Raw genomic sequence first — 21,112 nt, 5'->3', positions numbered from 1 at the left:
ACAGTTCTGAGAACTATGCCCACCAGAGGTCTGCAAGCAAATTTAAGGCATACATACCAAACCTGTAACCCCAACTTCATCCCAAAGAGTTCCTGTTGATTGTACAGTATCTTTTTCACCATCTCTGCTTAAGTGGACATGGAAGAAAGCCTTCCTAACATATACAGTTAAGAAATTAATGTCTGCACAGTCTCTGAGCAAACATGGACTACAGTGTCTGCTAGTACACCTGCAAAATTTTAGTGTAGTATTTATGTTGAATTTGTCAGCTACTAGGCATAAGGACCAGTAATTACTCATCAAGTGTTGCACAGTATCTGTATGCCCACTGATGCCCAAGAGACACATAAGACAGTATGTTATCTACCACTTGAGGGATAACCTGAATTGGATTATTCCATATTTACTGCAAGGTGACAATGCAGACCTGCAGTTTCCCCCTATTACTTCAAGTCAAATAAACCAGCATCTGTTTCCTCTGTTGACAGATCAATTAAAGAAAGTTGTCTTCCAGAAGCTTTATTTTAGAAGGCCACAAGGCAGACTGAATAGTCTATATAATGAACGCAGTCAAACTCTACAAATAGCCTACAGAGCCAGAATAAAAAGTAATAGTATAAACCATTATTGCACTGTCTTTGGGTTATGCTAAGCTGAGCAGGTTATCTTTAATGGGTTCAAAGCTACTGAAAATACCAAACGGTTTTGGTAACAGTTCAATGCTACTTATTCTCAGGGAACTCTTGCAATGTAAAGAGGCAAATATATTCCCCCAATTCCCCTGAACTGCAATATCAATCTATCAATTCCTACAACAAAGAATTATCTATGTGTCAGACCCACATACAGCTACTTCAAATTAACAAAGCGTTAAATACAACTATTTTGTAACGGAAGACCTGTAGAAAGTTGTTCCAAATTAGATATCAGCATAGGAGAGAAACCTATCACCTGGTTATTTATGCCACTCAGTTGAAAGATATTTGCCTGGACACACAAATGTCATTGGCACTTTGCCTAGAATTCCATACCCAGATATGTATCCTAGTATGAAGTGCTCTGTCACTTCCCTACATGGTCATCTTTTTGCAAACACCATGTCAAAGGCCATCGCAGCACTCTTACACTTGAGGCACAGGCATGCACACAGTCTCTCTCACCTCCAGGTCTTGACACTAATGCTGGTACACAGTGTATTGCTCTTCTCTACTTGCTCAGTAGCTTTTCTGAGTTTGATTACAATTAAACTTTCATCATTGTCTATCTACAAGTTAGAATTTATTGTTTCAAGCATCAGAGTTTGTATTATGCCCAAGCACTTATTTCTGTATTAAGTATCCACATGACTTACACTTAGTTACCTTCACTTGAAGCTGCAGTTGATTATATTTGCCAATATAATAAAAATATGAAGAGAGATTAAGACTAGCTTGGGACTGTTTGACCCACCAGTTTAAGTGAGTATTTTAACCAGCATAAGCTTCTACAGTCAGTTAACAAGCTAGACCACCTATCTTCAAGGAGAGTCATGAAAGTTGGATAATTTTTGTTTCTCCAAGTTTGTCCTTCTTAAAAAAAAAAATAAAATCAGTTCTACATGGGTTACACTATCAGACACTGTTCTACAAGCAGATTTTAAAACAATGCAATAGTAATCCTATGAAAAATAGGGTACTGTGTTAAAGACAGCCTAGTGTTATAGGTACAATAGCCAGCAGTTTATTTCCAATTCATTTCTCTCCTTCAGACATAGGCCTTTTAAAGAGATGGCACAACTAATTGATTTTATTGATAATATACAGCAAGGTAATTAAAAGCCCACACATCCCCCATGTGTTTCACATAAAAATTTAGCTTTGTCTTTTTTTTGTGAGGTGAAAATGCAACCTCCATTTCTTCTGAAATAGCAAAGAATCAGGCAGAAAGTTTTCTGTGCTCTAGACACCTGGCAGAGGAGCAAATTCCAGCATTTTTCCTTAATGAGATATCCCAAACCAGTACAAAATACATAGTCAACAACGTGCAGTTCTACCAATACTGCTTTGAAGCACCACAGAACACAACCCCAATGTACTCCCATGATGTAAACTGCTTCCAAAACGACAATTCTACTGCTGACATTTAAAAACAGGATGAAGATTTGTACTAGACATCTACTGCAGAATCTGTAATTTATACAGTTCTGTTTGCCTCAAAAGGGCGCAGAATATGTCAGCTGCTAAAACAAAATCTCATTGCAGAACTCAGGGATTTGACTGTACAGTGCAGTAATAGTGAGTCAAAACAGCAGAGTTAAGTGACACTGTACAGTGCAGTAATAGTGAGTCAAAACAGCAGAGTTAAGTGACAAGGTATCATAATTCACCCTTTATTTCAGCTATCAGCACTTTGTATTCGTACTTGTTCTTCACTAACAGATGCTAAGAGGAAACCAGCTTCAGCCTTCATGAGATTCACACTCTGAATTACCCTACCCAGAGCTGCTGTAGCTGAATCATCCTATGCACAAAACAAAGGCTTGAGACAGGGCTCAGCAAATGTTGAAGTTTCTCAAGAAATGAAAGCTGGGCAGCCAGCCAGCACCAACTTCATTTTGAGTGCATACTCCCTCTGCCTGCTAATTAAAATAAGAGGATAGTCAAGTTTAAGGGTATATATTTACCTTCTCTTGAGACAGCTATGACCTCTAAAAGCAAAGTGACCCTAGTGGAAAGAAAGTTTGATGTACACCCTAAATTGTTCCCAAAGGAACAATCACTTGGTTAACAGTTGATAATGACCTACAAAATACGAGTATGCAATCACTCCTGACACTTAACAAGAACCACCTAGTTTTATCTGGGAAGGAATAGGAAACACTAAAGTCACTGACAAGTCCAGTTTAGAGAAAAAGTTATTGGCATGGCAAAATGAAGGAGATTTAGCTATACGATACTTCTATTTTTGCACTCCTTCCAAATAAAGGTACGCCTTTTAGGGCAAATCTAAGTTATTAGAAAGCTTGATGCAAGTGTCCAATCTTTTAAGACTGGTATTTCAAATGCTTACACCAGAGATATAGGAAGATCTACTTTGTATAGTTCTCCATTTGCGGTCCCCTATACAGCAACAGGCAAAAGAAGCAATAAAGAATTATGAAAGATGAGAAAACAATGATGTCACATGGCAGTCATACTAACTGAGAGGACAGAGAAAGACATTCATGAAGAGAAGTTGAAAGGCACTGCTACTACAAGAATTGGGAAAAACCTTCAGATGAAATTATCTTTCCTTAGATAAAGAACAGAGCACGACTAAAAAAAAGAAAAATCTCTGCATTCCAGAACCTAAGGAAACTGAACATGTATAAAAGCAAGGAAGAGTATTTTGTGATACAAAACAGACAAGTTAAGACACTCTGAAACCAGACTTCAGAAAAAAATTTTAGAGTCATGTCAAGCGCTAAAACCTGTACTCCAATTAAGATGCTTTGCTTTTAGACCTACCAATTAAACTAAGCAGCAATTTGAAAAACAATCCCCTCAGTGCAAATGCACATTTAAGGTAATTACAGATGAACAGAAGCAAGATTGTTCATAAGTGAAGCATAATACTTAGGCATCTTTGAGAACTCCCCCCAGGGCCTCAAATCATTAAGACAAGGCCCCACAACAATTTTACAATAATATGCTAATACATGTATGTACTACATAAATTAGTCTTACCTGCCACTTCTACAATATCACCTGGGACAATGTCTCTTGCTTTAATCCTCTGTACACTTTTTCGGTCTTGTCGATATACTTTGCCCATTTCTGGTTCATACTCTTTAAGAGCTTCAATAGCGTTTTCAGCATTTCTTTCCTAAAAGACAGCAAAAATGTGTAATTTTAAAAGCCTTCAAGGAAAAATACATATGTCAGATCTGATTTTTCAAATGCATTATCATAGGAATACTACTGATGCATGTCAGCTACATTTACTAACACAAAAATTATGTGACGCTCCCCTTATGAGGTTGCTGACTGGAAATCATTACAAAATAATTCAGATATTAGTGGGCATTTAGAACCTAGAAGTTATTTATTCAAACCCTGCAGCATTTCCTATGAAGAATATCCACTGTGTTTTGTTACAGGGAGGCCACACAAAGAGTTCTATGTAACATATGGATGCTTTTTGACATAAAAAACCCGCACTAAGCAGAATAAAGACTCATGGATATAGTCTTGTCTTGGCTGTATCTCACTAGCTCGAACAGCGTAGACTCAGACTGGAGTGGACTAGCACTACTGAATTTCACTTACTGATAGAAATCAAGGGTCAAGTTAATACACTGTTTGAGTTTTGCCTTAACAACTTTTGTTTCAGCAAATCAAGTCACACTAAAGCAAAATTAGAGCATACAGACTAGAAACTTCCCTAGAGTCTCTTAACAGTTTACAAACTTAAATGAATTCCCGCACATGACAACCTTTTTATTTCCACTAACACCAGCACAATAGCTTTCCTATCTCCCTCAGTTAAGCACTACCAGAGACTGATTATCAACATCATGATGCCACCTAGATAAAAGACAACATAGGAAACCAATAGCTTATCAGTACTCCTTCCCCAGCTCTTGGAGAAGTAACTTATTTTCCATTTTCCAGCCTATTGACAAGTACAAACGTTATACAGTCCTGATGATTATAGATAATGGTAAGGGGGCACATGGTTTATAGAATGTCTGCCCTTCAAATATATACCAGCCTTTCCAGATAATAAAAACTTTCTCCTGTATGTATCAAAGCAGAAACCTAATCTCCAAAAATTCAAAGGCTGAGGTACTAGGTACTTCCACACAACAATGTAGCTGAAAACCAGCGTTACCAAAACTAGCTTGAAGGACCAACATTTATACGGGACAGCTCAGTGCCCGGCAGCGCAGAGATACCAGCACATACCCATAAAGTTATAATTAGTACTAGCCTCATATTCCACCAGGTAAAAGAATTCTGCTCCTCAGCACAGTAATGCTGATCTTGCTTTTCTGTGGATTAACTAAGAGTTAACATTAGGCAAAGCCTTAAAGGTCCAAAATAAAGTCCCACAAATGGAAGGTTAGTTGAACAGACTTTTCCTTCTAAAAAGGAGAAATAAGAAAAAATGAAACATGATTCAGCTAGGATAGCCAGCTCAGTGTGTTAGACTATCTTTTTGTTCCCAGTTTGCTCGAAGTTACGTTACTTAGACTATCTTGCCAACCACTGAAGCACTAGCAGATGGCACTTTGGGAAAAGTGCATGTGACAGGAAAGGTTGAGGAAGGTAGAGCTAAGGCAATGACTCAGTTGCTCACATCTAGTACCTGTAGAAACAGATACATTTATGGGTGGAGACTATGTACTGTGACTTATTTTCCATGCCCATTAAAACAAGGCAATGAGTCATTTAATCTGTACAGCGATTCTGTTTCACAATTAAGTTCACTGCATATATATAGAGATAAATATACAGGTATTTTGCACACCAGCATGTGTAAAAAAAATTGGTTATTTCCTACAACAGGGTACATAACTACACAAGAAAATCCCCAAACTATACAGATAGCTTTACCTTACATTTCATGCTTAAAATTACTACATGCAGAACCATAACTCAGTTTCAAGTTAAAGATTAATTCTCGTACAACTGTGTTACAAAGATCTGAATAAAAAATGACCCTTAAGGGGGCAATGCTGTCCTCCCTTGATCGACATTACCTCTTCCCTCCATACCAGCTCTAGCAGTTGCACAGCAAGGTGGGTAATGCTAAAAACTGGATTTTTCGATAGTTAATCTTCAGCCAGCTTACTTGGGCTAGCACAAAACAGAGCGCAGGAACGTGCAGCAATGCCACTCAATGCCACTTCTGGTGGCTTCCAGTGTGTCTACTACTCTCTAACATTTTTTAACCTGTTAAGAGGGCTCCTCCTCTATTTTTTTGGTTATTTTGGATAGGTTTGTCTGGTTTTTTTAAGCATGAAACCTAACATGCTAAGATAGCAAGTAATTATGTCACACATTAACACCATCCCTTTAAACAACAAAACCAAAACTAACCTTACAAAGAACTTAAATTACCCTAAAAATCCTAGAATACTTTTTATCTGCAGAAAAACAGTTCTAATAAACTGTGCCCTGTCTGAAGTCATCAAATTAGTAAACTGAAATTATATGAACAATTCTGTTTTGGCATCTTAAGAAGTGTTAGAATATGTTACCAATATTACTGCTGATACAATTTATAAAAAGCCATCCTATTAATCTCACAGCTGATAACATAGGAAAAATTTCATGGTATTTAAATGTTTTCAGAAGAAGCTTCTGCCTTTTGACAGACGTGCAGTCTTTAGATGTACACTTAATAGGTACTATAGTAATTGAACAGCAAGCATTAATACTGTATTAAATGTATTAATAAATGTACTAAAACATAGCATTTGTCTCAAGAGGAAACAGACAAGAAACTAGATTACAAGGGTTCTATCCTTTGTTCTTTTGTTGGGAAAAAGTCCCTTTTATTGCAAGCTGATCCAATTGATTGTTTGTTAGTTTTGCAAGATTTATTTCCTGAATTCAGGCCTTCATTCTGGACTGCCTATTTCATGTGTTTACCCGTGTGTAGCCAAACACACTGATGGGCACTTTGCCTTTTTGGCAATACTTCTGAAACTTCATTTTACCTTTAAGTCAACACTTTCTGTCCAGAAGTTTCATAGTATGTTGACTCTCAATAATCTAAAGTTAGCAACACATACTACCTGCATTGTATGAAGCACCTGACACTGCACTGTACAGTCCTTCCTGTTAAACCAAAAAAAACCCAGAACGTCTGTGATTTGATGTTGTAAAAGTATCTGCATACCTGCCACACTCCCACAATTGCATTGGCTACTAATATAAGTAAGATTACAAAAGGTTCTACAAATGCTGTGATTGTTTCTTCACCTTCTTCAAACCAGGCCAGGACCTGTAAGAGAAACAATGATTTAAATTACTAACTGATTTACACAGACACATGGCAAACTTAAGACCTGGTAAGTTTCAGCTTGAGATTCAATGCTTAAGACTTCAGCAATTTTGGAAACCCATCTATCTTCCAAGGTATAGTTTTGTAGCTCATGAATGAGTTGGCAATGTGCAATGGAAAAGGAGAAAAAGAATCTGTAATAAAGTAGTAGTACAAAGTTCGTTTCCAAGGCTGCTCCTCTTTTAAAGGAGCATGCTATTTATTTGGGAAGCATATTGCTACTTTTGCTTCCCAAATGTAGCAGAACTTGTGACAACAGCTATGGCAGTGAAAAGTTTAAAAAGAAAATAATTTTCATTATTGTATAAAACAGGATGCAGACAGATTAATTTGACTACTTAGAACACTAATAATTTGCCAGAATCTAAATTTTAACCAAGTTAGTTGTTCTTCACCAATAACTTGCACAAATGAAAACAGCTCTACAAGTTTTCAGTGAGTACATATGAAAAATAAGCATCTACCTATTTAAATCCAAGTAGTGTCTTATTGAAGCATCTAAGTCAATTGTATAGTTACATCTGAAGTTGAATTCTGAGCTGAGTAGCTGATAAAACTCAAAACTGGATTTTGAAAAGTAAGTCAAATTGAAGACCTGCATAAAAGGCTTCACATGAATTTTATTTTAATTAATTTGCTTTAGAATTACACTCTAGTTTTAGGCTTCTGCCATTCACTTGACTTGGATGAGTATGTGTCAGGGCCTCTGCACAGTTCTGTAGTTACTGAAGAAGAAAGTCAAGCTAACATGACCAGAGAGGAAGAACTTTTTCATCAACATGTTGAGCAACAGGAAGCCTGGAAAGTGACAGTAAATAGGAACAACGTGTTGAGATAATTAAGGCTGGTAGTCAGGCAACAGCACTCTGAATCACTAGAAGACTGCAGCAAGCAAACCGTTACTAAAGCAAGCACTGTAATTCCACCAACATGCTGCTCAGAGCTATTGCTCAATTGTGAAACACTCCAGGATGTTAAAAGGAAGGAGCAGCAGCATGAAAGCCTCAAGCAGAAAACAGACTGTCAAGCAAATCCAATGCAACAACAAATTTTTATTACAAAAGGATAAACTCATAAGATCCAGGTTATGATTAATAAGACTTAAACATTCCAACTGGCAACACAACATTTTGAGGGTCTGTGTAATCCCTCTGGAGAAGAGATTTAGTTGGGGTCTCTTACACTCTCTAGATTCTCAGTATTTCTTCCCTCCTCCCACACCACTAATCTCCAATCCCCAGTAGCAACTTCTGCCCTTTGACCTGCTAGAGCAGTCATAGTCTAAATTGTAGTCTTCACTCCACACATTACCCCTTATATCACAGACAGCTCTTACTCTGCACCAGCACTGTTGCCCCCAGTGGAGCTACAGAAAAGGCAAATGGTACATTTCCAGTTTTCTTAGCATATACAAGGTCACAGACCGCCATCAGAAAAGCTGCTTACTATCTGTTTCTTCCCTCCCTTTATTGGAATTCTGTAAAGCCCATTTTGCTTCCAACAAAGCAAGTAAATTCAATCATTTTGTGATGTTCTTAACAGAGCAGGTACCTACAAGGCTAACTGGAATAAAACATCTGCTTTACACAATGCTAAACCATAATCTTTTAAGATTAAAGACCACGTGTGTTGTAAAATAACATTGAGAAAGCCTGCAACTTTTAAGAGGTAAGGAAAGAGGCAAGGACAGCAAGATCCAAGTATGTCAAGGAGAACCAAAATTAAGTTTTCAAGGGATCTTTTGTTTCAAGAGGAGCAGGTGAACTCAGATTAGAGATCGTGACAGTACAGATCTGTTGTTTTAGATCTTCACTGTTCGGTTTGTGGCAAAATTATCAATCTGGGACCAGATTAAAATGAAGTATCTAGCTAATCCAGGAACCCCGCAACACACATTTCTCCCCCAAAAAGTTTCCACACAATTACTAACAGTGGAATGATCTAAGCTCTAGTTCTAGAACGTTTTAGTAAATAACAGAAAACATTGAGTTCTTGGTTTTGTTATAGCAGACTACAGCTATATTAACACCCCATTTAGGACACGTGTGATACACAACACACATTGCTATAACAGATCAGGTTGATAGTATCTTGAAGTAAAAACAAACCCACAGTAAAAACCAAAGAGAAAGTAGAACAAGGAATACAAGTATTTAACTAGGCGTTTTTAGTAATAACAGATATATGCTGAAGCCTGGTAGAGACTAGGTAATTCTTGTCGAAGGCATCTAATCCTTGTCAGGAAGTTTCCATTAGCACACTTTTAAGACCTTGGAGAGGTTTACAATGAGAGATCTTTTATCTGACTACTACTCAGAAGGGCCCCACCATGTTTCAGCCCTAATCACTTTAAGACTCACATGTAGAACAGCTTAATTTCCAGGTCATTGATCTCCAATGTACTGTTCAGGCAGTATGGTCAATAAGTAAAGTTACCATGTATTTAAGAAGCTTAAAAGAGTAGGACAAAAAAAAAAAGAGCAAGATAATGCCCCAAGAGAAATGCAAGTCTGAAAATATAAGGGCAATTAACAGCAAGACATAGAAGTCCCATACCAACAACCAATGTAAGCAGCTTAAAGGACAACTTTCATTCAGCATATTTGCTTGAGGGCTGCTAGAGCTATGGCTTGCAGAAGCTTATTTTAATCAAAGCCTAATGGGGTGGACCTGCAGGACACTAAGTCAAAAAATACACAATGACAGGCAAATAGCACTTAGTTTGAATGGTTATTTGTAAAAAGGGGGCAGAGGTACAATGCGTAAGTCAGCCAGCAGTAAGGTGACCACTGATGAAAACAGCTAGAACAGAGGTGTCCTTATAGCTTTTTGCACTTCTACAACTTAAGTATCTCTGTATTGTCAGGCAAGTCATGGAAGCAAGTTGTCTCAGATACTATTTATCATTAAGTAACAAAAAGAGAATTAAAGAATAGAAGTTTCAAGATAGAATTCTGTTGCCCAGCACGCTGTACCCACTTACTACTAACAGAGGAAAAGCAGTTTGTTGTCAGCAACCTAACAAGGTTTTTGTTTATTTTTCATTTTGACAATGGAAACTTGAAAGCAAACTGGAAGAGTACGATCTCATCCTAACAAAAAGTAGCTCTGGACTAATTAAAGCAGGTCATGTAAACTATGGACTACTTTTAAGGGAGCTTTCTTCTCACAGGATACTATGAATTAAGATTTAGTATATTTTGGATAGAGTACTGACTACTACTCAGAAAACCCTCTTTTAGCAATTTCTCTTTTCAATACATATTACCTTAAAATTAAGCAGACGCAAACTATTATATTAGTCCCGATACTGGTTCCTTGTCAGTTATACTGAACACCAGGAAATGCTAAAGAAAAACCTCCCAATTTTAGTTCCGTTATTCAGTAGATTTTTTATTTGCTACCCAAGGAAAGAGGAGGAAAAAACAAAAAAAACCCAATGGATCTTGACCACATGTATAAGTACAAAATTAAGACTTTTACTGGGTTAGCAGATTTTAAACACCCATCAGATATGCTACTCCCTATTTCTGAAAATAAACACATTCCTGTGTTTAGTGTAGTAGTAAGGAAAAAAAATACATAGCACCCACAGGTTAATTTCTACAAAGTAAAATGGAATCACAATTACTTCTCACAGTTTTATCACCCCTACCCATCAGCTGGTATCTCAGGTGCTACCGAGTAATCCGAGTTTAGGTAAAGCATGTCAGTGTGATGTTCTACAGCAATCCTTATCTTGTGCCACATACTCACTGCTACTGACCTCAGCAGGTAACTTTTGGGGTGATTTCAGGGCAAAGCCTGCAACAGTTTTACTGGCACATCTTACTTTCTCCAAGAGTAGCTTTGCTCACCTTTTAACACAGATTAGATACTCATGCTAATTTACAGGCTATAATAATCTCTGGACTAAATCACAATATATTGTTTTAATCTAAACATGGATATCCGGTATTAGAAAACATTCCCAGAACATTCACTTCTAAGTCATCTTAGGAATCAAAGAAATAAAGGGCTGGGGGAAAGAATGCTCTTAGGATGCTGTATTAATACTTAAGTTTTTAGTAGAGTTTATAGTCTGCTGCATCTTGTAGAAGAAAATTCACTATAGGTGTGATGCAAAGATAAGAGTGCGGGGTTAAGCATACATCACTGTTTAAAGCATATATACTTTACCAAAGAATTATTCTACGTCAGATGAACAGTTAACATCATGCAACTTGTCAAAGTCATTCATACAGCAAAGAAAGCTGTTCTTTATGTAAATACTGCGGATCTCAGTACATGATACACAAGTAGCAAGAATTAGAAGCCACAGCTCATGGAAAATTAAACATCCTCTTACTTGCAACCTAGAAAGTCAGGCTATGAAGGCCCTTGAACTGCTGAGATGCACTCTACAGGTTTATTTCTGCATAGGCTTCACAGATTCAACAGAACACTGAGACAAGGTCCAAGCCTATATGTAGATCCATTTACTCACCATCAGAAATTATTCATATTGTTTCTCTTCAAAAGCCATACTTAAGGCTTTTTCTAACTAGGCACATCTGTAACAGCAGTTCTGACTTGGAATGTAGGACCTACAGCCAACAAACATGCAGCATGTGACCCCTACAATCAGCTAGGGTGACACAGATTCAGCTGTTAGTCTGATTTATTTTACTGACACATACCTGACAGGGGGTGTGGGATCAGAGGACACTAAAGGCACTTTGAACACAGAGGTTTATATTGTGTGTAAGATGTGAAGTTTCTGCACAAAAATCTAATGCAGATCTCAATGTTAAAGATGGCTGTTTCTGTGCCGTCCTAATAGTAAGAATCCAATACGATTTATGATCACAACACAATCACCAGAAAAGCTTCCACAACACAGAACAACAATCTATATACCTCAAGATCCTCTCCCTCATACCTGAATCCTCAACATTTTTTTTAAATTGACAACGTACAGCTGGTAAAGAACACCAGAACTTAGGTGAAGTTAATTACATCCAATTTTTGCAGCAATACATTCTTTATATCAACATACTCAACAGTTCCTTACAGCTACTACAAAAGTCTCCAATATGCTTTCATCAAAAAAAAAGTTAAAATCCAAGAAAAACAGACAACAGATGACCACCTTCTGAGCAAGGAAAAAGCCAGAAACAAACACAAAGGGAAGTGCTTTTAAAGTACCAAAATTACAATATATTGAGTTTTTTCTTTTAATTTCATCAAAAGGAGAAAATCTTTACTACTAACATCAATTTATAGTAGGTAGCCGTAACTCTTAAAATAGGAGACAGAAAAGGCAGAGCAGTAGCCCAAGGTCATATATCATGCCGGTTGCACAGAAGCAGAGAACCCAGATCTATCCCACACTCCATTAGACTACAGTCTCCTCTTAATTAGACAGGAAAATTAAGCATACTGAAAAAAGAAACAGAACACAGTTACTAATCAAGTTTTCGAAGAGGGCTTGGCAGTGTACATTCTTCGGCCTCTGTCAGTCTGGTATTATACTTACTCAGATTCAGCAATGAAAGCTTAAAGTTCAGTCAATTTGATTTTTCACTTACTTGGTTGTAATAAAAACAAGTAACGTACCTTGGCATGAAAGGCTAACAAACTTCTGTACTGTCATTTGTCTCATGAGATGAGAGAAACACTCCTGTCTTTTCAGGAACAAAAATACATCCCCTTTTCACCCTCTGGGAGGGGAAAATGGGAAAGAGGAGGAAAAAAAGGATTTTGAATGACCTGTTTATTCAATTTTCTATAGCCAGCCTGATTTCCTCCCCAGGAAACAGAAGAGCAAGTAAGGCACATCTGTCTGCACGGTCAAGATCAATGCCACCAATCATTGCTCACCTGGTAACACTATATGCATACCAAACCCCAAAGCACTTTGAAAGGTGTCAGTGCTATAGCTGAAGCTATAGCTGTAGCTGAAGCCTCTCTTGGTGGAGGATCAGCAACACAGTATATACTGCAGCAGTCAAAACAGGGCAACCCTTCCCCCACCATACAGAAGAGCTTCAAAGTACATTCTCCTCTGCCCATCCTAATTAGCTCGCCCTTAGCTAAAGAGTCACCACAATTTCCACTCCCCCCAAGAGCTGCAGCATTTATTTTTTTTTTAAATTAGTTAATTGCAACTACCAGGGCAAAGTCTACTATAAACTTTTACTTCTGCCTAAACAGTTTAATATTCTGCACACTTTTGTGTTGTCCAGCTCCCCAAGACATACAGCCTTCATCTTCCACCTATACTTAGCCTTTGCTCAGTTTTCCAGTTTTTCAGCAAACACATACCCTTTACACATTATGTAAAAAGATTGCCTAAACATGCTTTTAAAAAAAAAGTTAAAAGTGTTCTTGTTCTTTTAATCCTGTATGCAAAGCAAGATGTCCATTTAATGACTAGACTATCCAAAGGTCAGTTACCAAATTTGGTCAACAATGGTGCCATCACAGCCGTCATCATTCTTGTCACTGTCAAAAGCAACAACTGTCACCTTGCTATTATCAGGAAGGGAAGGCAACTGGAATATTCGCCATGTAAATTCTATTTACAGTCTGCATTGCATCCAAAAATGTCTTCCAATGATTATACATTGAGCTTGATAACGATTAACTCAAAGGCAAGAAGAATGTCCAGTTAAACACTTACTCAAGGTTAGTTTTCAATGCCAACAAAAGCATTGGGAAATCCCACCTCAAAAAAGCAAACTGGGTTGAATGAGAAGCAGTTTTTAAATACCTGTCTAGTGTAGTTACGTACTCATGACTCATGCAATGAAAGATTCCCTGAGATTTTGTTTCCTAGCATACAGAAACCTCTTCACAAGGCAACTAATTTGAGAGATAGCAATTTACTCTGCATCTTATACTTCTACCTTTTGAGAAATAATAACTTCAGTATGTACAGTTCCTATACATTGTAACATGTCATTCTGTGATACAGAAGCCTATGAAATAAAAAAAATTCATACTTACAAAAGATATGCAAGCTGCCAGCAACAAAATTCTAACTAGTAAGTCTTCAAATTGCTCAATCACAAGCTCGAGTAATGTTTTTCCTGCAATATGTAACAAAGCCATTTAGTTATGCATATTTAAAAAATGATGAATTATCAACAAGAATTAGCAGATTTCATGAACATGCTTACCTTCCTCAGCCGGTAACTCTGTCAGTGAAAGATGTTTCCAGGAAGCATGTCAAAGAAAAGAAATCATTGAAGAAACACATTAGAGCACTGTAAGGCATCCACCAGATATTGTTTCTGAATTGCACACTCAACCTGGTTGGATTTGACCATACTGAAAGCCCCGTTAAGGTGGCTCTTTTCATTAGAGCATCTCAATAGCCTGGTAGTTTTGCATTTTAAGACACATACAGGTTAGCCAGAATGTGCTAAGGGTTATCATTCAGCCAAGTCATCACTCCAGCCAGCTGTGGGACTTCTGCTGTTGCTGCACACAAAGGGTCAAAGGCTCAAAACGCTTTTCAAACGATTTCTGACAAAGGTTTTCCTCCACATTCACTTCAAAAAACCAAACCACCAAACTTGGTTCAAAATACTTCAAATTCTTTCCTCCATTTTAAGGATATTTTCTTATTTCTGCTCTCCCTTTTATCTCCCCGCAACTAGATTTAGTAATTCAAGAGGCACAAAAGCACTGTTAAAGCTAAAAAAACACCCCACCGTATAATCTTCTCATAGCTTTTCATTTTTACACAACGGCATGGGAGTTCAAAAGGGACTAGGAAGGCCAAGCAATAAGGATTAAAAAAAAAAAAACCAACCACCTTACAGGCTGAATTCTGTGCCCCGACTCGAGAGAAGAATGTAAAATAAGGGACAGAAAGGCACTGAAAAGCAGGGAAAAATGAAGGTCAAGACGGACAAAAAATACACCCCACAGCGCTTCATTCCAGAATGGAAGAAGATTTCCCACCGTTAAGGTGAAAGGAAACGGAGGTGACATCCTCCTTCCCAAAGCAGCCCTGTGAGCTTGGGGTATGAAAGAAACCCACGAGGTGGAGTTCAAGTCAGCCATCTTCTCTCCCTCGCTCCTATTCCGGGTCCTGTAAGAGATGCCGGCTTTGCAAATACACACACGTTAGGCCTTGAAACAGGGCCCCGAGAAGGATGAACGAAAAAGAGAAAGGGGTGGAAAAGGGAGCAGAGAAGGGGGGAAGACGACGAGTGCCAGCGACAGCATCCCCGCGGCGGAGGGAGGCGGGCGGCGTGGGGCCGGTTCACCTACCGTTGGAACCCCATTTCTCCTTCAGCTTCTTGACTTGCTCCAGGCTGAGCCCGGTGCTTTCGTTGACGCCGAAATAAGCCAAAACTTCCTCCACAGTCTTTGTGTGCGCGTTCTCCATGGTTGGGGCAGGGAGCAGCAAATGGTGCCTCGCCTCTTCCTCCTCCTCCTCAGCGGCGGCGGGCGCGGCGGCGAGCCCCCTCCTCAGCCCCTCGCTCTTTCCCCCACCGCCCCCGTCCTATCACCATAGACGCCCTCCCGCAACAGAGAGGAGCCCCCGAGCCCACCTCAGCACCTCACTCTTCCCGAAGGAGGCAGGAGAGGAGGACAAAAAAAGAAATTAAAAAATTTTTAGGAAAAAAAAAAAGAAGGAAAAGCCGTCGGAGGGGGAAAAAAAAAAAAAGCCCCCGCCCCCCTCCCACCCCACACGCCCGCCGAGGGAGCCGAGCCGCCTCTCCGGCAGGGATGAGCCGGGCTTCAGACGCCCCCCGGCCCGGGGCGGGCAGCTGAAGAGAGGGAGGAGAGAGGCGCGGGCCCCCGGGGCCGCTGTCGCCTTAGGGGCGCGGGAGGGCGTGCGGGGGGCTCGGCGGCACCGGCTGCGGGTGCCTGCCCGGGGATGGGCCGCGTCCAGGTGGCCGAGCGGCCTCTCCGTTCGTCTCCTCAGGCTCCGAGCCGCCCCCGCGGAGGGCGATAACGGCACGCCTCACCCCGCTCGCCTCCAGAGGCGGGGGGCGGGGGGGGTGGGGGGGTGGTGGTGAAGAAAAAGGCGCAGTTGCCCCGCTGCCCGCCTCGCCTTTGCCGGGAAGGGTCGGAATCGGCCCCCTCCCTTCAGCAGCCCGATCCCCCGCCCTCGCCGGCCCAGGCCGCTGTCGCCGTCACGGCTTGGCCTCGCTCGCCCGCCCCCCGCGCCCGGCCTCGCCGCTGCCTCCCGCTCGCTCCGGTCGCGCACCGGCGGCGGCTGCTCTAATGTAACTTATGGGAGCTGGGCCGCCCGGGCCCCTCTCGCCGCCGCGGCATGTGGACGCCGCTCATTGGCGGGGCGCGCGGCGCGGGGCGGGGGAAAGGCGCGGCCCCGCCCGAGGCGATGAGGCGGTGGTAGCGGCGCCTGGCGCGGCCCTGCGCAGCGCGGTCGCTCGCTCGCCCGCCCTCGGCTCGGAGGAGGAGGAGGAGGAGGCGGAGGCGGAGGCGGGTGATGCAGGCCTCTTGCGGCGGCGGGAGTGCTTCCGCTCCGCAGTGGGAGAGGCCCCGCAGGTGGGGTGTCCGCTTTCCCGCCCCCCCCCCCGCCCCGGCGTGAACCGCCGCGGCCGCCCTCTGTCCCGGCCTCAACCCGCGCCCGGTGGTGGCTGAGGGGGGGAGCGGGGCTGCCCTGGCGGCAGCGCGCGCCGGCTGAGGGGAGCTGCCCGCCTCCCGGAGCCCGCGCTGTCGCGATAGGCGTCTCGGCGCTGGGGGGGGGGGGGGGGGGGGGGAGGGTTGGCGCGGAGCTGCCCCGGCGCATGTCGTGACAGGAGCGCCAGGCTGCCTGTGGGAGCTCCCCTCGCTTCTGACGTGAGAGGAGCCTCATCCAGCCAAAGGGGGGGCGTGGGGCTGCCCCCACCTCTGTCGTGGCAGGAGCCAGTCATGAGTGCGCCAGAGGTGAGAGAGGTGAGGACTGCGTGCCTCCATGCTGGCGCTGAGGGGGTTCATTCCCCAGAGGTCCTGCCCCTCCTCTGACGAGGCCTGCGCTGACACTGAGCAATGTGTTTTGCACAACTTCCTTCATTCCCGTTGCAGCCATCACACGCTGCCCCGCCGGCGTAACAGTGACACAGACACTCAGCCTTGGCTTGCACAGCGATAACGTAAGGAGGTATAAACTGCACAGTGTGATTTCAGCAGCGTGTGTGGTGTGAGATACCAGCTTTCCTCAGCACAGTATCTCGGTAACTGAAACAGACTTGCAAACCAATATAGAACACAGAAACTGACTGATTTAGCCATCTCACCCAATAATTCACAGAAACTTCAATGAACACAATACAAACAGAGAGCAGCGCTAACTGACGTTAATGGCACCTGTAATACCTGCACGACACATAGCAAGCAATTCAGTACGCAATATAAACACCTTCGCTTGAAAGTGCTTGGTGCCAAGCAATGTTCTTGTATATGCATGTGCAAATATAAAAGCTGAACTCTACGTGTGTGCTGGCTTACATAAATGTGATCCTACATACAATTTGCATATCCATCACTTACAAACCACCCACAAGTACCACATTATAAGAAACTGTATGTCTGATCTAGAGGGAAAATATCTTAGTCTTACCTCTGTATTAGCAAAGGAGTAAGGAGAGAGGACAGCCAATATAAACTCACAATGTTCTAGGGTATGCGTGGCCCTATATGCTTTCTAGCAAAATTACAACCTCCCTAAAAGAGACTCCTCTGTAATTAGCCAATGTCCAGATAAGGATAACTTGACAGCATGCCTACATTTGACAGTTCTGAATAAAAATTCACGAGTTAGATCTCTGATGATCTAGTTCAGGTGTGACAATGACTTATTTCATGTGTTGCCTGTATTAATTTTGTCTTGCTTATCAGCAGGATTAATCAGCATGGCCAAATGTTGCTTGAAGACAGTTAAGTTTCTTCTCATACTACTACCTCACGCTGCATGTATATAGACATACTCTAGCTGTTAAAGAGGTAAAGAATGTCAACATGACAGGTTTATATAGTTTACTGAAAGTTTCTTACCTGGTTTTAATACTTTTCTTGATACTGCATGAACACATGATCCCATCATCCCCAAAACATAACTGGTTACAAGGTGCACATACATCCAAAATTAATACTCTTACAAAACAGTATGTCTTCAAAAATATGCACTCAATGCCAACAAAACCACTGATCAATGCTTGTCACAGGCCCACCTAACCCACACCAAAGTTTTCAGCATCCTCTAACACACAAGTGTGTACGTATGCAGCTCTGTCTTCAGACACCTCTGCATGATACACTCAATGTCAGTCCCCATATTATGTGCATATGCAACATGAAAAAATATCTAATTTCCACAATCATATACAGAATAACACCAGCTACTTGAATTAACATATTTCACTAACAGCGGAGCACATCTATATGAGTAGTTCCTTCCCTTCTACCGCGTTAACACAGCCTGCATTATATGTAAGCTTTTTGTAAAAATACATTTACCACAGCAATGTTTTTACACACGAGCAAATTTTACTAGCCTTCATATACAAGAGCACCTGTAAAGGACTTGAAAGTCCTGCATTTTATTTTCTTACTATTTTTAACTATTACTTTTAAATGTTATAAAAGAGCAGTACAATTAAGCATCAGTAGCAATTTTTAAAATAAACCGGTATGAGAAAGAGCCCGGGGTCATATTTCATATTATTTCTCCCTGTGATATACTTTGTATTTCATTGTTGGTTTCCTTTTTGTGCCTGTTTCCAAAAAGGCTTATGGAAAATTATTTTAAGCGTACCAGAACCATGGCATGGGCAATTAGAGCTTGGCAGAGTGTATAATAAAGTAGATACGGTGTCCTTTCAGTCTAACTTGTTAACAGGCAGAAATGCTGCTAGGAAGGCGAACAGACTTTGCATTCTAGTGAATCCTGGGGAACTCTTGGCATTCTCTGGGATTCACTAGTTCAGTTACAGTTTGACAACTCCACTTCCATTGTTTCTCTCTCATCCATTAAGAATAGAGGACTTGATTCTTCCTCCTTTTTTCCATCTTTTGAACATAGACCCTACTTAAAATCTGGAAAGAACCTGAAAGCATAGTCCTCTGCCTGTGTTTATTTCTGTCCTGTGTTCTGTTATGGCTCAGTGAATTTTGAGAAAAGAATGACTGAATTAAGGGGTGTTCTACAGGTCTTTCCAGAGCAGAATAAAATCTGCATTTCCTTCACAGTTGCTTCCCTGTTTTTCCACAGATGTGCAAGACCAATGCTAGCTGACCAGTGGGGATTTCTTTGCAGGTGATACCCTCCAAATCATTAAAGATCTTCTGAGAGCTGCACAGTTGAAAAACATTTGCAGATACAATGCTTGGTCTGGACAGCATAGTGCAGAATGAACTACAATATCCATGTAGCTAATGCAGCAGAAGCAGTACCTGCTAATTTGGGCATCACTTGATATCATACAAATTTAGAATTGTGTATTGAAATCAGTGTTATTTCCCATTGCTATACAAGGATTCATAAGGTTGCCTATGAAATTTGTCTTGTCTCTCAGAGAAGATGGTTATCTTGACCCAAATCAGAATGATGGCACCTCAGCTCTGCCTTAAGCAACACAAGCCAGTGAAAGCTTCCAGGTGATTAATACTTCCAGCAGGTTCAGATAGCTTTACATTCTCCATCTTTAAGGAAGAAGGAAAACAATTTATTTTGCTGCTGCAAAGTGAAGTTGCAGTTTGTTTTTAGAGTGGAACACCTTAGAGTGGTACCTTGGAAAGAAACACAACAAAATGGGCCAGCTTTGGCCTTGATGAAATTCCATTCACATAATGGAAGTATACCATTCATACATTTGGCTTACCATCTTTTTTTCACTGTAATATATTAGAAGAAGCAGCCAACATGTCAGGCAGCAGCATTAAAACAGTTCCTGTAATGCTTACTAATTGAAGTAAATGGGAATTTGGCCTGAGAGAAGACTGCAGGATGCTTTCCTTCAAATTGCAATAACATTAAGTCACCCCTATTGCTGCAAAGCAGATTCACAGTAGAGTTACTGGTCATAATGTGAAGTGTCTCTTGCTGTACACAAAACCATATGTTTTGTAGCTCAATTTTCAAAGAAGATTAATAGATTTTACTGGAGCTAAATGCAGCACAGAAGGGCACTACACAAAATGCCAGTTTGTTGAGCCAATACACCTGAATGCTGACCTGCAGTAGTCTTCCTATTTCAGGCCTGGATCTCTTTCAGTGGTCATAGACAAAAGTATACTATTCTGCTTAACTGTGCCAAATTATGTCATGATTTTTGCAGACTGGCTAATTGCCTAATGGGGCTTAGGTTGAGACCACCAAAGTCATTGCTTTTATTACCCCAGCTGATTTCAAATACAAGTCTTCATGAGTGACAAATGGGGGCATTGTTTCTTCCTCCCACGGTACTATTTTATTCCTCCTAAATTGTGGTTATTAAAATGTTTCAGCCACTTGAAATCTACTAAGACATATTAAAATACTGCAAAAGTGCTGTATCAAAGTGGAAAGGTTTTAAAACTGCAGTTCTGTCATAGGATAATGCAGTTTAAATATAGTAACTGTTTTTTCCAGTCAGCTTGCTCTTTGATTTCATGGTATTATGTCAAGGTTGGTTTTTTTTCCCCCTCTCCCCCTTTAAGAAGCTTATAGCTTAAACAGCAAAATGCAAAAAATACTGAGATGAAACAGTTACACAAACCCAGTAGAAAAATCAGTGTTAAAATATGAGTTTGAATTTTGATAATTAAGATAATTTGAGTTTGTTCTGAATCATTTTTATTCCTGGGCAATATGTGTTCCTGTATCAGCAGCAGGTAGAATTTGACTTCCACTGAGACCGAGAGACTGTGAATACAAAGGATAGTGTTGCTGCTGGGAGATTTCTAGAACTGGATCACTGTTCCTGCACAAAGCAGCTGCATGCTGCTTTGGTAGTGTAAAAGAGGCAGTGAGACAGATTCTGATCTCAGTGACAGTAACTATAAGAGATCACAGTTTGGCTTGGTAGATTTCTTCTTTTATTTCTGTATCCTACTGGTAGTCACTTGGTTTGTCACTGAAGACTCCGTTAGAGTA

The 21,112-nt window shown here is 40.9% G+C and overlaps 1 protein-coding gene across 3 annotated transcripts in view; it reads right to left on the bottom strand.

The window, feature by feature from the left end:
• The window catches only part of ATP2A2 (ATPase sarcoplasmic/endoplasmic reticulum Ca2+ transporting 2), a 48,427-nt gene extending 32,168 nt beyond the window's left edge, over positions 1-16,259 (bottom strand). For 2 of the 3 annotated variants that reach the window (XR_007506651.1, XM_049804920.1), the window contains exons 1-5: positions 15,298-16,258; positions 14,196-14,213; positions 14,023-14,105; positions 6,868-6,972; positions 3,705-3,843 (exon numbers count right to left, since the gene is read on the bottom strand). Coding sequence is in view for 2 of the 3 variants with exons in the window: in XM_049804920.1 (XP_049660877.1) it covers positions 3,705-3,843; positions 6,868-6,972; positions 14,023-14,105; positions 14,196-14,213; positions 15,298-15,415 (463 nt within the window). In the remaining variant the exon portion in view is untranslated. Of the gene's footprint in view, positions 1-3,704; positions 3,844-6,867; positions 6,973-14,022; positions 14,106-14,195; positions 14,214-15,297 lie in introns of all 3 variants that reach the window. The other variant, XM_049804922.1, reaches the window with a different exon arrangement.
• Between the last annotated feature and the right edge of the window lie 4,853 nt (positions 16,260-21,112).

This window comes from Accipiter gentilis, chromosome 7 (genome assembly GCF_929443795.1).
Source record: "Accipiter gentilis chromosome 7, bAccGen1.1, whole genome shotgun sequence".
NCBI lineage: Eukaryota > Metazoa > Chordata > Aves > Accipitriformes > Accipitridae > Astur > Astur gentilis.
The sequence above is the reverse complement of the archived record's forward strand: the minus strand, read 5'-3'. Positions and strand labels throughout refer to the sequence as shown.